This window comes from Grammomys surdaster, unplaced genomic scaffold (genome assembly GCF_004785775.1).
Source record: "Grammomys surdaster isolate TR1022 unplaced genomic scaffold, NIH_TR_1.0 66, whole genome shotgun sequence".
NCBI lineage: Eukaryota > Metazoa > Chordata > Mammalia > Rodentia > Muridae > Grammomys > Grammomys surdaster.
In genome coordinates this window covers 6,457,647-6,474,463 of record NW_021604568.1, presented here as the reverse complement: position 1 = coordinate 6,474,463, position 16,817 = coordinate 6,457,647, and the positions used below count along the sequence as shown (strand labels likewise).

The 16,817-nt window shown below is 46.8% G+C and overlaps 1 protein-coding gene across 1 annotated transcript in view; it reads right to left on the bottom strand.

Moving 5' to 3' along the window:
* Positions 1–8,097: 8,097 nt before the first annotated feature.
* Positions 8,098–16,817, bottom strand: part of As3mt (arsenite methyltransferase) — a 29,759-nt gene continuing 21,039 nt past the window's right edge. Inside the window, 1 exon segment of the mRNA XM_028773393.1 lies at positions 8,098–8,205. Within this exon segment, the coding sequence (XP_028629226.1) occupies positions 8,098–8,205 (108 nt within the window).

Below are 16,817 nucleotides of genomic sequence, written 5' to 3'. Positions count from 1 at the left end.
CTTAGAGGCCAGAGGTCAACATTGGGTGTCTCCCTCTGTCACATTCCACTGAACCTAAGGCTCACTAATTCAGCAAGGCCAGCTGATCAATGAACTCCAGGGATCCACCTGTCTCAGCACTAGGATTACAGATGAGCTCCACACATGGCTCTTACATAGTTCTGGGACTTTGAACTCAGGTCCTCATGCTTGTGGGTGAGAGCTTTACTGACTGACCATACATCTGCCTGGTCCAGATATGAGGAACCCCAGCCACTGAGCAGAAAACACCTTCTCAGTTTACAAAGCACTTTCTCCGATACTATCCTGCGTCAGTTAAGGATGTGGATACGTCCTGAGTCATGAGTCACAGGTAAGTTTGTCACTTCGCCAATGTCAACTGCACTCAAAAGACCTAGATGGTATAGTTTGGTGACTCCATGTAGCCTCTGGTGGTCAACTTAAGATGTGATGGTCTGCCAGACATTCTGCTGACAGGTGATAGTCACATGGCATACTGCCTTCCAGTAGACTTCTTTTTAATGAGTAAAAGGAGTAGACTTTATAGTAACAACAAAACATATAGTAAAAAGCATATAGTAACACATATAGTAAAACATACAGTAAAAAACATATAGTAAAACATATAGTAAAAAGCTAGGCATGGTGACACTCAAGAAGCTGAGGCAGGAGGATGGTAAGTGGTAGGCCAGCCTTGGTTACAGAGCAAAAGCCTTCTTCAAATGTATACATATATAAAATCAATAAAGCCAGGATCATAGCTCTTATCCTCCTTATCGGACAGCATGTACTGTATGGGGTTGTGTGCCTTTTGCTCTCACACGACGGGCAGGGGGTAGGTTTGCAGCATCACAAAGATGTAAATGATATGTTGTTCTACATTTTACGTCATCTGTCACTAAGCACTGGGAATTTTTCAGCTCCACATTATAATCTTGGGTTTCTTTTTTTTTTTTTTTGGTTTTTTGGTTTTTGGTTTTGGTTTTTTGAGACAAGGTTTCTCTGTATAGCCCTGGCTGTCCTGGAATTCACACTGTAGACCAGGCTGGCCTCGAACTCAGAAATCCGCCTGCCTCTGCCTCCCAAGTGCTGGGATTAAAGGCGTGCGCCACCGCTGCCCATTTTATAATCTTGTTTTAGTGTGTATGTGCGTGTGCACACATGCTTGCAAGTGCCCTCAGAGGTTAGAGCCCTCTTGATACCCAGGAAATGGAGTTATAGGCATCTATCAGCCAGCTGATGTGGGTGCTAGGAACGGAATCCAGATCCTCTGGAGGAGAAGCACATGATCTTTAGCGCTGAGCCATCTCTCCAGGCCGTCTCTATTATAATCTTAGGGGCACAGTCATATGTCTGATACATCCTTGATTACACTGTCACTTTAGTGTGCAAAGCTTTACTACCTTAACTGTCCCTCACAGATAGGATATACCATGTCTCCAGCCACAGATAGGGCAGAAACAAAAATCACATGTCACAGGAGTCCCCAAGAGACTAGAGGGGACACCACATCTTCCATTCAGGAAGTCCATATTGAGATCACAAGCTACTATCCCTAGGTCTCAATGGGAATTAGAAATTTTAGACCAAGCATGCAATTTCCTGGGTTGGCTTAGACTCCTGATCATAGGTCAGACTTACCTGATAGATTTCACTTAACCTTTTAAAATAGTTTAAACTGAGCAGTCAGATCTGAATCCCTACACTAGGGAGACTGAGGCAGGAAGATTTCTCATAGAGCAAGAGCCTATCTCGAAAGATAAAATAGGGGCTGGAGAGATGCTCTGGGGGTTAGATCACTTGCTGCTTTGAAGAGGGTGCAGGTCTAACTCCCAGCACTCTCATGGTGATTCACAACCACCAGTAACTCTAGTCCCGGGGGGTCCTCCACAGACACCAGGCACATACATGCTGACAAGAACACTAGACACGTGAAAAATTACAGATGTTTAAAAGTCTCCCAAGCCGGGCGGTGGTGACACATGCTTTTAACCCCAGCACTTGAGAGGCAGAGGCAGGGGGATTTCTGAGTTCAAGGCCAGCCTGGTCTACAGAGTGAGTTCCAGGACAGCCAGGGCGACACAGAGAAACCCTGTCTCGAAAAACAAAAAGAAAAAGAAAAAAAAAAGACATTATTAATCATTAGTCCAGTTTAAAGCCTAAAGCAAAACAGTTCCAGACAAAAGCAAACAGTATGCTCACATTATAATTATTGTGGGCAGGGATATGTAGTGTGTGTGTGTGTGTGTATGTGTGTGTGTGTGTGTGTGTGTGCATGCCTGGGGAGAGACAAAGGTCAACATTCTCAGTGACTTCTCCACCTTAGTTTTTGAAACAAATTCTCTCACTGAACATGGAGCTCACTGATCGGCTAGGCTGGCTGGCTGCAAGCCCCATCCACACTTCTCTATTTCCATAGTGTGGGGGAGTGTGTGTCTGCTTATGTGCGTGGGGCGGGGTGAGTGTTACAGGGCATACTGACATGCCTTCCTTCATGAGGACTGGGCACGCAAACTCAGGTCCTCATGTTTGTACGGCAAGCACCATACCAACTGGGCCATCTCCCTAGCCCGATCTTCCAGTCATGGTAAGAGTTGGTACCACTGATCCTGCCAATAAAAACTCCATACATGCTTTCTACATCACGCCCCGCTCCCTCCACTCAAGCTGTAGTCACCAGTCTTACCTCGTCCTCTCCGACCCCATCCCTCCCACTCGAGCCCCCCACCCCCACCCCCAACCCTCAGTACAGAGGATCAAGGCCCCATGCACGCCACGGGAACACAATACCCCCAGCTCTTTTTACTTCTCAGACAAGGTCTCACTCCAGTTGCCCAGGCTGGCTTTGAACTCATGTTTTAGGCTGGGCAGTCCTTGGCCTTTCAACCCTCTTGCTCAGCCTCTCAATTAACCAGGAGTAGGAGCCCGAGCTACCAGGTCCAACCAACAGTTACTACACTGTTTAACTTAGGAGGGTCCTGGAGGAAGACAGAGACAAAGCATGAGATGCGACAGGCTGGGGAGACCTGGTTCTGGTCTTGGTGCCAGCTTGGTGCCAAGCCTGCAGTCCCGACACTCAGACCGTTTCCACACACACAGCTTTGGCGTTTCCTTCCACGGAATGAAACGGCAGCACCGAGAAGGGGTGTGCGGGAGCTGTTCTCAGGAAAGACACGCTCTGGTTACGTGGCATGGTTGATCCATGCAGAATGAAGAATCTCCCTCTCTACTGCAAGAAAGTGGCATTGTTGAAGGGTTGCGCTGACTCCGTGAGTTTCTGTTACATTATTTAAAAGGAAAAATAAAGATAGCTCCTTTGTGGTGCTTCCGTAGGCAGATCCGCTTAAAAGGCATAATAAGGTTAATTGGTAAAAAGAAAGCAAGGACAGTTAATAAAAGATGAACGGGTAAGTCCAGAAGCCACACCAGGAGCCCCGCCCTTGCCGTGCGAACCTTCCGTCCGCAGCAATTGACATTTGAGGTGCTGCGATCTCAAGGAAGCTCATTTAATATTCACAAAGGAAGCCACATGGGCGAAGCCGGTTAACTCTAAGAACAGAGGCTAAACTGTGCGAGCCCCTTCACCCGACACAGTTAGGCTCTGAGCTATATGTCAAATTACCATAAGCAGCACCAGTCCTGTGGGTCCCTCCTGCGAGGCTCCCCAACCAGCTCCACAAGCCTGCTCGGCTGCTGCTTGTAATGAATTAAAGATATGTCACAAGTTATCCTTAGGATTGTATAATTCCAGCTTTGCATTTGCAAATGAGTTCAGTCTGGGAGCTGGGGAGATATCCCAATGATTAGAACGCTTGCCACACAGGCGTGAAGCCTAAGTTGGATCCCAGCACCCATATAAAGTAAATTAACTATATGATGTGCATATATACATAATACACATATATATCATACACACATACATATACATGTGCATGTACATGTACATATACAAACCCAGGCACGGAGGCATGGACTTGCAATCCCAGCACTGAGATGGAGATAGGTAGATAGATCCAGGAGCTCACAGGCTAGACAGCCTAGCTTACCCAGCAAGCTCCAAACCAATTAGAGACTCTATTTAAAAAAAAAACAAACTAAGGTGGTCAATGTCTGAGGAATGACACCCAAAGACCACCTCTGACCAAAGTCAGAGTAGACCAAAGTAGACATACACAGAGTTCAGAAGAGCTCTCTACTAGATCCTGGGGTGGGGGGCGGATCTATAAAAGAACCCTCTGTACAACCCAAATTGGGGTAGGTAGTTAAAGACATTGATTCCTCACAGGAGTCAAGACACGTGACCAAAGTATTTAGAACCACACTGTGTTGCTTTGATCCTCTTGGCCTACTGGTTTATAATATTCCATTTTTGCAGTCAGTGAATAGGACAATGTCTAATACAAGAGATTTATCAAATTACATTTTATTGAAGGCTATGTGTAGGAGGAGCTAAGGTGGGAAGAGTTAGGAGAGGAAGAGGTGGAGTAAGGAGGAGAGGAGAAAAAGGAAGAGGAGGAGCTAGGAGAGAGGAGAAGAGAATGACAGAGAGGAGATGGAGGCAGATGTTCATGTGTCTGTAGCAGTTAAAGGTAGTTGGTATATCTAGGTTGGGTATTGGGTTACACTTCTGATTGTATGGGTATCATGTTACTGATCATTACCAAATATATAAGCCTCTGATTAATCTATAAGAATTAGAGTCTCATTCTCTTACCGGGCCCGCATGGATGGTGGAATGGTCTGGGCAATGCCCTGCCTTGTAGAGACAGCGTGGAAGATTGGCAGAGCCATCTCTCACGCTGGCATCTAGTAGGTGGCAGGGCTGGTGTTTCTGGCGGGCCGGTTCTAGCTACAGCATGCATGTGGTCTCAGGCCAAGAAACATGGCAGCTGGGCTAGGCAGAGCGGCAGCTTAGATAGCTGAACCAGAGGCCAGTTTTAAATAATTACAACAGCTACGTGTAATATGCCTGCTGTGCCCAATGAGACCAGAAGAGGGTGCCTGATCCCCTGGAACTGGAGTTACAGGACATTGTCTACTGCCTAATGTGGGTTCCTAGAAAACCAATCTCTGGTTCTCAGCAAGAGCAGCAAGTGCCCAACCAGTGTCCATCTCTGCAGCCCCACGGTAGCCTTAGTTACCATGACAGGAGGAAAGAACAGGTAGATCGCCCGCATCTCTTAACAGTCACAGCAGAGCTCCTATTTGAATGTGGCACTAGTGACAACCGTGGTAGCTTTCTTGGGGCAAAGCAGGGGTCATGGGCAGAAGGAAACTTTGCTGTTGCTTTGGCACTGTGGAGGGGCCTCTTCTAGCTGAGCATCTCATCCGTTCCTCTAGGCTGGATGGCCAATGAGCTTCAGGGATCTGCCTTTCTCTACATCTCCATCAGTGGGGTTAGCAACATAGCCTTCGATGCTCAGCTTTTATGTGAGTCCTGGGGATACAGACTCTGGTCCTCATGCTTACATGGCCAGCTGAACTATCTCCCTATCAAGTATAATTCTTAAAATGTGTATTTTGTTGGAAAAATATATCAAATGTGCTTTTCTCAGAAAAAGAATGTGGCTGGGCCATGGTGGAGCACACCTTTGGCTTGGGGGTGGGAGGCAGAGGCCCAGGCCAGCCTGGTCTACAGAGTGAGTTCCAGGACAGCCAAAGCTACACAGAGAAACCCTGTCTCAAATAAAGACACACATAAACACACACACACACACACACACACACAGAGAGAGAGAGAGAGAGAGAGAGAGAGAGAGAGAGAGAGAGAGAGAGAGAGAGAGAGAGGGAGAAACAGAAAAACGATGTGAACTACTTCCAGTGTGGTTTCTCCCTGAAGCACTAAGCATTCTGAATTACTGGGGAGGCTGTGGAGGAAGATGGCTCAGATCGTAAAGCACTTGCTGCCCAAGCATGAGGTTCTGAGTTTGAATCTCCAATACTCACATAAAAGCTGGGCACAGCCTCACAAGTTTCTAAAGCCCCAGCATTGGTGGGTAGAAACTGGTGGGTCCCAGGATCCCAGCATTGGTGGGTGGAAACCAGTGGATTCCAGGATCCCAGGTGCAGCTGGCCAGCCATCTTAGTCAAAACAGCAAGCTTTAGGCTCAGTGAGAGACACTGTCTCAGGGGGATAAAGCAGAGAGCAGTAGAGAAGGATACCCACCTTTGGCTTCTACAAGCACCCAAGTGTGTTGCATATGCACACAAATAAACATACATGCATGTATGCATACATACATACATACGTACATACATATATACATAACCTTTTTGAATTAAGACTGATGGGCTGCAGAGATGCCTCAGCATTTGGGAGTGCTCGCTGTTCTTGCAAAGGATCTGAGTTTGGTTCCAGGTGCCCACATCAGGTTGCTCACAAAAGCAGGAGCAGCTGCCATTTTAGAGATCCCTAGCCTGTAACAAATGTGTTAATTTACATAAAAATAAAGAAATGACAGACAAGTCTAATCAACAGAATGGCTGGGTCACCTTTCCTATTTATCACGACCTTCTGAAAGGGCCATCCTGTGCTCAGGGAGCCTGCAGTGTGCTCAACCAGGCCAGTCTCACACTGCAGTGAATTATAACTTGCACATAAGCAACTCTAGAGTCAATAGCCGGAGTTGAATCAAGGTTCCTGAGACAAACAGGGCGAGACAAAACTGTCTGTCAAAGTCAGGGATGAGGGTACTCAGAATTCTGGGATGTCCCATTGGGAACATATCCCTTTTTAAAAAGATGAATCTTCCCTTAGAATTCACCCCAGTGTCCTATAGACCTAAACATCCTCAAATTCCTAATTAAAAGCCTCCAGGCCATGGTACCCCCACCTCTTCCCCTATTGCCCAAGCTCTTCTACTGGGCTCTCAGAACAATCAAGATTTTCTTATGGAAGCCCTCCCTTGTTGAAGGCTGTTACTTGCTCATTTTCGAGGCAGGGTCTCACATAGCCCAGGCTGGCCTCAAACTCTCTGTGTAGCTGAGGGGAGAGGACCTGAGCTTCTGATGCTTATGGCTCTACCTCCCCAGTGCTGGGGCCTTAGGTATGTGCTCCCTCTCCTGGCTTCACCTGGTACTGGAGAGCAAATCCAGAGCTTCCTGCATAGAATACCAGGCAAGTATTTTACCAGCCGGACTGTGCCCTGGCCCCTGGGTCTAAGTCTGATTTATCAGCTCCTAAGAAGGATCTGTGTCTGTTCAACTTCTTATCATTGGTCCTTCCTTTAATCTTCATAACTTCTTTAATATGGGACCTAGAAGCAAACCCATTATTTCCCTAAAAGTTTAATGAGAGCACCTTACAAGGGGAGAGAAATCCTGTTTGGATCTCTCAGCTCTCCTTTTTTCAAAAACTTCACTTAAGACAGATGATAGGGTGCTGGAGAGATGGCTCAGTGGTTAAAAGCACTGACTGCTCTTCCAGAGGCCCTGAGTTCAATTCCCAGCAACCACATGGTGGCTCACAACCATCTGTAATGAGATCTGATGCTCTCTTCTGGTGTGTCTGAAGACAGAGCACTCATATATATAAAATAAATATTTTCAAAAAGACAACTACAGACATCCATTGTGGCATCAATTATCAGGGTGAACCGAAGTTAAATTTATTTTTCATTTATTTTCTTTTTCATTCAGTTATAGGAAAAAAGTTTGAAGACAGTGACCTAAAGAGTACTCCTACCAGATTTGAGTTAACCATCTTTTCATAGTTAGCATAAATTTAGTAAGTACTGTGCTTCCTGAGTAGCCACGGAGAGAAACCCAGAGGTGTCCCGTGGTAGGCCAGAAGGAAGATATTCTCACAATGTTGATGCCTTTGGCCCTTTGAGTAAACCTTAGGCTTCCAAGTTCTACTTCTGACCACTAGGTGGCACCAGAACTCTGAAATAGTGAAACAGAAAAGCCAGCGATTTGCTGTGAACCTTAAATCAACACCCTCTAAAAACCACTCTTTTTTCTTAGCAGTGGTCTAGATTGTGGTGGCTTTGCCATCTTCCCATAATTTGTGCACTGGTGACGAGCAGGCGAAGAAGCCTTTGTGACTGCTCTTTATACACCCGCTCGCGCCCGGTGGGCTCCGCGCTGGCCGCGGATCTAGCAGCTTTGCCGTTTGCCACAGCAGCCTCCAGCGCCTTCTGGGGCACGTCTGGGCTTCATCTTGTCAGATTTCTCTGCAAGCTTGGATGGATCTCTGATTATAACCTATCAAAAGACAAACCAGAACAAGAGTACAGAGGGTTTTTGAAGCACCCAAACGTTGGTATTTCTGTTTGATTTGGGCTGATTTACCAAGGAAGGAAATAAAACATTACAGTCCTATCCAGCCCTTGAAGCCGGGTCACTCTAGGATACAAACGACCTTTTAAGGTAAGCCCCTTGTCACATGAATCTAACCCCCCGCTGCAGCAATGTAAAGGTGGAGGCAGAAGGATCTGGACTTAAGGTAGTCTTTGACTGCATGGTAACTTGGAGGCCAGCCTGGGCTACAAGCTAAGGAACAAAAGATGGCCCTATGTTTTGGAAGATCTAATCAGATTATCACTCTCCCAGTGTAACCTTTACTTTGCCCAAGAAAGGGGGAACTAATTTTCGTTTGTTTTAGAGACAGGGTTCCATGTAGCCCAGGCTGGTCTCCAATTCACTATGATACTAAGAGAGTGTTGAGGATATATATGTGTGTGTGTGTGTGTGTGTGTGTGTGTGTGTATATGTATGTGGATATGTACATACATACATACATACATACATACATATATACATATAAAACCACCCCCCCACACCCACCCCAATTTATACTGTGCTGTGGACTAAACCTGGGCTCTGTGCATATAGGCGAGAACTTTACCTGCTAAACTAGACCTCCAGCCCAAAGGTGGCTTTTATTGTTGTTCTGCGATAGTCTTACACTAGGTTGGCCTGGAACTCTTGGTGATCCTCCTGCCTCAGCTTCTTAAGTGCTGAAGCTACCATAGCCTGCTTAAAAGTAGCTTCTGATGGGCTGGGGGAGTTGATTTCACCCAATTGATTCTGTCCCATGAGATTCTCATGAGCAAGTGCCTTTTACCTTTGGAACGAAAATCCTGAAATGCTATGCCTTATCCTCCAGAAGTATGTGCAGAAGACGTAAAGTCTGGTGATGTCCAGATTAGAGATGCACCCTGACCTTGGTGCAGAGTACATTCGCTCAGGAGAAACAGCTGTCTTCAGTTTTCCTCCTTTTACCTCTAACTGAGCTGCTTCTTACAGTGGCATCGGTGGACCAGGGGCCAATTGGGGCCAGAGACAGGAAACCCAGGGCATGAAAGTGTCACCTTAAAGGTGAGATACACTATTAAGTGGACATCCTACTATCACTGACGGACATCCCAACAAGAGCCTGTAAAGCCACTGTATTCAAGAGACTGACAGCCTCCTTTGAATGGTGGCCATGTTCTTACTAGCCTCAGTCCCTACCTTTCTTCTTTGTTAAGAGATTTATTTTTATTTTACATGGGCGTTTTTCTTGAATGAAGGTCTGGGTGCCAAAGTTGTGCAGTCCCTGTGGAGGCAGGAAGAGGAAGCTGAATCCCCCAGAACTGGAGCTACAGATGGTTATAACAGCCATGTGGGTGCTGGGAACCAAACCTGGGTCCTCTGCAAGAGAAGCAAGTCCTCTGAACTACGGAGCTATCTGTCCAGCCCATGTCCACCTTCCTAACGCCAAAAGGTCACCCTGGACCTGGACTCTTGGTCAAGCAGACTAGAACCTGTGTTCGATGACACCGTCGCTCTAGAAGATGACTCAGTGGATACTCACTGCACAAGCATGAGGGCCTGAGTTCAGGTATCAGCATCTACATCAAAAGTCAGACATGCTTGCACATCCAGCGCTGAGGATGATAGAGACAGGAGACACCCTGGAGCTCACTGGTCATCCATCCTAGCCGAAACGGTGAGCTGCAAGTTCGAGGTGTGACCCTAAATAAATAAATAAATAAATAATATAGGGTTGGAGCTGTAGAGCTGACTTAGTGGTTAAGAGTACTGGCTGCTATTCCAGAGGACCAGGGTTCAATTCCCAGCACCCACATAGCAGCTCGCAACTATCTGTAACTTCAAGACTTGACCTCACACAAACATACATGCAGACAAAACACCAATGCACGTAAAATAAAAAATTTTAAAAATAGGATGGAGAGTGACAGAAGTAGACACTAGACATTTACCTGCGATCTCTGCACGTGCACACAAAGGCATGTGCACCTGTGTGTGCACACACATACACGCTCACATGTCAAATGTACATTTCTACTCCTGAAGGACCAGGATGAGATGGAAGGGGGGAGCCTGAACAAGCATCCTTTGCAGGGTGCATCCTGCTGCTTAATGTCCACTCCAGAAGGAGGCATGAGCTCTCATCCACTGTCTAGCCATCTCCCTGCGCCTCAGCTTTTTCACCTATAGGTTTGAGTATCACTAAGGTCACTGTGAGGACCACACAGCATCTTGAACAAATGACTGCCCCATAAAACTCAGCAACTCTAAATTATTCCACCTGTCACTCAGGTCCTCGCCACCATTACTATTGACTGCAGCAAGACATCCCTGGGTGCCCGCCCCACTTGTATCACTTCTGATGCTGACTTGATTTAATACAGGGTCTTCTGTACTCCAGGCTGGCCTTGAACACGTAGCAGAGAACATGTAGCCTTGGACTCCTGATCCTCCTGCCTCCATCTCTCTCTCTCCAGGTGCATGCCCTCATACCTAACAACAATGTAACTCCTGCCGTAGCAAAACTTGGCTTGTCAGGATTAAAAAGAAGACAAAGAGGGCTAGGGGCATAGCTCAACAGGAGTGTGCTTACCTTGTATGCACAACATCATGAGTTCAGTCCCCAGAAATAGGGGTGGGGGAGAAGTCGATGGGGAGAAGGAGGGGGGGAGGGGGGGAGGGGGAGGGGGAGGGGGAGGAGGAGGGGGAGGAGGAGGAGGAGGAAACAGAAGAAGAAGAAAAAGGAGGGGGGAGATGAAGGTCTCAAGTCGTTCAAAAGCCAACTTGCATCAAATTGGCAACATCCACCCTCCATGGTGGCAGCTGACTGAGAACAAACGCACACCATCGCCTGTACTCTCTGCACACCAGGGATTATCACCAAATCCTTCCATAGAAATGATAAGGGTCTCTAGAAATGATAAGGGTCTCTGCCTCCAGAACGCCAGGCTGTGTTTCTAGGTCACACAGCTGTTTTCTCCTGATGCCTAGCTGGCTGCAAACAAAACTCCAAGAACTACGACTTGAAAAGATAGTGTGTCTCTACCTCTCTCTCAGCCTCTAACCTTAGTTCAAAAGTGGAGAAACAAGAAATCAAGTGTATCTCTCTTGCTTGCTGCTGGGTGGGCTGCAAGCAAAGAGTGGGATACGAAAGCATTCCAAGGTGTGTTATCTCACAGTTAAGAGTGGGATGCAGAAGGTTAGGACACTGGGAAAAGAGGTTGAGAGAGAAACTGAGACTGCTGGTGGAGGTTGGGGACTCTTTGCCTATGAGTTTTGCTTTTTCCTTGACCTTATAGGAGCCAAGATTCCAGGGGGGAGGCACAGCATGTGCCAGTGAGGGAGGACTGTCCGCTCCCGGGATACTGTTTGGCACAGAATCTGTGGATCCTGCAGGCACTGCCACGCTGACTCTGATACTTCAGAGCCTGGAACACGGAGGGATTGGCATTCCTCTAGTGGGAAATAACGCTGAGAAAATGAGGAATCGTGCCAACGCACCTAGCCCTTAGGCAGCACCTGTACAGTGCCCTCCACAACCAAAGAAATCATTGTACTACAGACTGGATCACTATGAGCACGAGAGAGACATGACAGAATGGGGGTTGCAGGTTGCCTACCAGGACAAAAGCACCCTGAAAAACGCTGAGGAAGTCCAGGATGCTTGTAGGAGCTGAGTAGCCTCAAACCACCTACACCCAGTGTCTCAGGGACCCAGTGAAGACAGTTCCACAGGCAGAATAGAAAACAAGCTGTCAAAAAAACCACAATCCTTGAAAATAGCATGGTTCTTGTTCTCCTCATTTGACAGGATGTTTCTGATATGGGTCAGGCTATTATTGCCAACTTGGGACAGATTGAAGATAGCCCAGACAGAGGGTGATTTGTCACCAAGTCTGATAGGGAAGCGGAGCAAATCGAAGTGACAGAGATAAGAAATGGAAGTTGAGTTAAGATAACAAGAAAGCTCTGTGAAGAGACAGACACAAGCTGCTGGCGTCTTGCAAGGCTTTGAGAAGGACTTTGAGCCGGAAGAAGAGGAAGGGCATTTCTCAGGAAGGCTGGAAGTTCTATGACCTAGCATTAATGGCAAAGCAAGATGGATATGCCTTGAAGCAAGGGTTATAGAAGGCAAACCAGGCCTTCTGCTTAATTAGTTCTCAAAGACAGTCTTTAAGGCAACCCAGACTATTCTCTAGGGTTTGGACATACCGAAGTTTATAGGGCAACGCCATCAGAGTAGTCAGTAACGCACTGACTTCTGTGAGGCTCCCAATCCTGCGGGTACTAAGGGGTGGCTGTGTTATTAGGAAAGGCTCTTGTGGGGAGCCTGGTATCAAGATTCAGGGAGCTAAGGTGATAAGGTGAGGAAACAAATGGGACCCCGTTCTCCCCTCTGCTCCTAGATGGAGAGCAGTAGAAGACAAACCTGACATGCTGAGAGCAGAGAGCCAACAAAGGTGTCAAGAGGCTGGGACCACACTACCTGGCCCACACTGCCTCCAATGAGGCACATATAAACTGGAGAATGGCGGTGGATTATAGGGCGCTAAGTACGGTAAGATCTAGTGTCCGTGCTGAGGTGCCTACATTACCCAGGGATCAGGAAAACAGGCACGTCCTCCTTTAGCTCTGTGCTCTTTCTGTCCTCAGCAATCCTGCGACACTAGACTCCTGAGACCATCCACCTTGCCTTCGTTTGATTCTTTCTCAGGAATACCTGCTCAGTCTCTACCTGTCACCGAGCGGTGACTTCAGGCGCCATTCTAAGCTGATATTATCTGCTCTCATTCTCGTAATAATAACCTGGGAAAAGAGGAAGGTTATAGCCTCAGAACACAGGACAATGAAGGTGCTAGCTCCTCTGACAGAAGAGATAGGTCATCAACTCCAGCAAGATCCAAGGCTCCAGGCCACCCATGAGATTCCTAGGAGTGGCCAGATCAGATAGGACCCATTTGTTTCCAGGCAGAGTAGGAATGAAACACAGTCCTCCTACATGGTGATCAACATTCAGACATGTGTAGGGATAGTCGAGGTGCAGATTCTGGACACCCCTCTAAAGCAACTAGACATCACTCGTACAACAGATAGAATGAGCTGGGTTCTCTCAGGCAAGATCAAAAGGTACCTGCCCTGAGCTCTGGAGGGAGCTGAAACTGGATAGACTTCTTTAGGCATCAATATCACACCATGTTCAATGCCATAGCACATAAGTGGAGGGTAACGGAGTCTTCGCTGGTCACCATGCAAAGTGCCCTACTAGAAAGCCATCAGAGGGCAGACCCTCACTGTTTCTAGGCAGTGGGAAGGATGGAGCCCAGTTACTTACAGAGCTGCCTCCCCTCTCACAGGGTACAGTGTGGGATGGGGTTTAACTTACACTGGAAAATGTAGGGTATGCAATTAGGTCACAGTGAAACTGCAGTGTCTGTGCTGCAGCACAACCTACCATAGGCATCATGGGGCTTCTCAGACAGGAGAAAACCAGGGCAGCCTGTGGACAAGATTCCGGGTGGTATGTCTGCTAGCATGTGAGGCCCATCAAGTGTACTAATGACTGGGCACAGAGAGCACACATGGTGGATGGTACAGTGGTTAGCGAGGCAAGCACCTAATGGCTTCACCAAGTCCTTCCTCTGAGGGAGACCAGCAAGGTTTTAAGAAGCTGTGCCAGACTGACAAGACCCAGAGTGTTAGCTTCCGAGGACATGCTGTTAGGGGTAACACCAATCACATCATGGCACTCTCCTCTGCCACAGAACCCTTAGGAGCGGGCTTGGTGCAGAGAGAAAGAACAGCTCATTAAATAATGAGGCTCAGCTCGGCTGGCCAGGCTGAAGTCCCCGGAGAACATGAATAATTTAGAATACCTCTGGCTGCCATATCTGATCTTTGTGACTGCTTGGGGACTCAGAGTCCTGTCCCAGAGACCATCCACGCCCAAGCTGTGCATTTAGATTCTACAGACTTAATACAAAGACAGGCCTCCCTGCTAGTCAATCACAGTATGCATTAAATCCAAGAACTCAGGCCTGTAATCTTGCACCTGACAGAGCAGAGGCCAGAGAACGGCAAGTTCAAGACTAGACTGGGCTACACAGCAAGCCCCTGTTTCAAAAAGAAAAATGAAAAATAATTGAAAATACATAATAAGTAAACGCAGAGGTGGGGGACAATGCTGTAGTTTGCAGTGGCCTGTAGCACCTGGTGAACTGGCTACTTCTTGCTACAGTATGAGGTGTCTCCAGCTCTTCCAACTTGGCCCATAGGAACCCCACGAGACCTGGGCTTGGTGCTGCTATTTGTTAGGAATTCCCATTAAGATTTTCATTCAATACACTGGTCTTTTTCCTAAAACCAATCTTTACCCAGCATCCCTTGTGAGACTTCCTATCTTATGTGCCTTCCTCTGCCACAGTAGGTCGCTGGTCGCTTGATGTGGTATGCTTGTTACCATCTAGGGTGGTAGGCTGTTTTGTGTGATTATTACATTCTATATTGATAGAAATATAAGGTTCTTAAGTTATTCTTTATTAATAAAAATTCAAGGTTTTTTGTTTAATTATTACCTATTAATAGAGATTTAATTTTTTTTGTTTAATTATTCTACATTAATAAAAATTTAAGTTTTGTGTTTAATTATTACATATTAACAGAGATTCTAAAGTAGATACAGGCAAGGCAAACTCATAAAAAAACATTCCACTAAAACAGAAACAAGAGAGAAAATGTTCTGCTAAAGCAAACACATAAAAAGACACATGATAAAAGATTCTTTGCTAACAGCACACATGCATTGAGCCACCTCACATTGCGTACCTGAGCTACATTTGTCGAGACTCCATAGAGAGAAACACACCGAAAGTCTTCTGATGGTGTGCTACAGCTTCTTGCTGCTTCCAAGGACTCGGACTGATTGGCAGATGATGTCAACCGAGACAGATACACGTGCTGAGACGAGACGCATACTAAGAGGAGACACAGAAGACGCACGATGTTTACAGGATGTAAGCAGGACTCAACGGACAGTCACAAAGGCTGAGCCAGGCTTGCTTACAGAACTAACCATGTGATGCTTGTGGGTCTTGCTTCTTCGCTGATCTTTGCTTCGCGGAGAGACACAACAAAATTCTCCAGACGTCCCTCCTGCTGACTTAGGCCTGACTGTCTCTACTAGGTCATGTCACCACTGTTGCTACCAAACTAGACTATTAGTAAATCCATCAAACATTTACGAGTAGATTGAGCTGCCACTACCAACCTATAAACTAAACTGCCTATTTCCAGACAACCCAGACGAAAATTGCTCCAAAAGCCTTCCTAAACAGGCCCACGTTCCCCATATCCTTGCTTTCCTACTACCTCTGATGGGTGGTAGACTAAAAGAGAGGTTAATGCACTCAAAAATCATCATTAAAACTAAGATTTACAAACTTGGGTTTTGGCTGATTGGGGGCGTGTGTGCGCACAAGCATGTGTGTATGCATGTCTATGTGTGTGTGTCTGTGTGTATGTCTGTGTGTGCAGATGTGTGTGTGTGTGTGTGCATGTGTGTGTCTGTGTGTGTGTGCCTGTGTGTGTCTGTGTGTGTGTGTGTGTGCCTGTGTGTGTCTGTGTGTATGTGTGTGTGTGTCTGTGTGTCCCGGAAGTGGGGCTCTTAGCAAACCTAAATTAATGGTCAGTTTCTTACCCTTTTGTAGGAGATATGCTAATTTGCCAGTCTTGTTCTGGCAGAAAAGGTCGATTGTTATGGTCTGCATAACTGTCCCGCCTCTCCTCATTCGGCCCTTCTACTGTTGCTGTGGGTGTCCTTTACAAGTTGAGCAAATGACCTCACAGCATGCTGCCAGCACAGTGCTCACACTCCTCACAGGGTCACAGTGTGCTGTGGCAGAGGCAGGCACATAAGATAGGAAGAATCATAAGGAACGCTTATGATTAATAGCGTAAGGAACGGGTAGAGATAGGTGTTAGGGAAAAGACCATTCCCAGTGTGGCTGCGATCACTTGCACCCCCTGCTCCCCGCTTTCTCTAAAGAAAAGACAAAGGATTGGTCTTGGAGAAGATTGGGATAGCACACTCTAATCCCAGTGCTGGGGGCAGAGTCCGACAGATCTCCCTGAGTTGAAGGACAGCTTGGTCTACACAGTGCATTCTAGAACAGTCTCAAAAACAACAGTCTCAAAAATCCAGACTCAAAAACAACAACAAAAACATTGATCTTGTTATGGCTGCAGCCATCTTTAGCTGTAATTACCATGGTTGTTATTCCCAAAGTACCCCTAAGCATCAGCATTTCCTGCCGTTTTTCTGACAAATGATAGCAGGCAAGGACCGTTAGAGCAGTACTGAGCACAGCACTGCAGGTAAAGATTGTTAGAGCAGTACTGAGCTCAGCACTGCAGGTAAGGACTGTTAGAGCAGTACTGAGCACAGCACTGCAGGTAAGGACTGTTAGAGCAGTACTGAGCACAGCACTGCAGGTAAAGACTGTTAGAGCAGTACTGAGCACAGCACTGCAGGTAAGGACTATTAGAGCAGTACTGAGCACAGCACT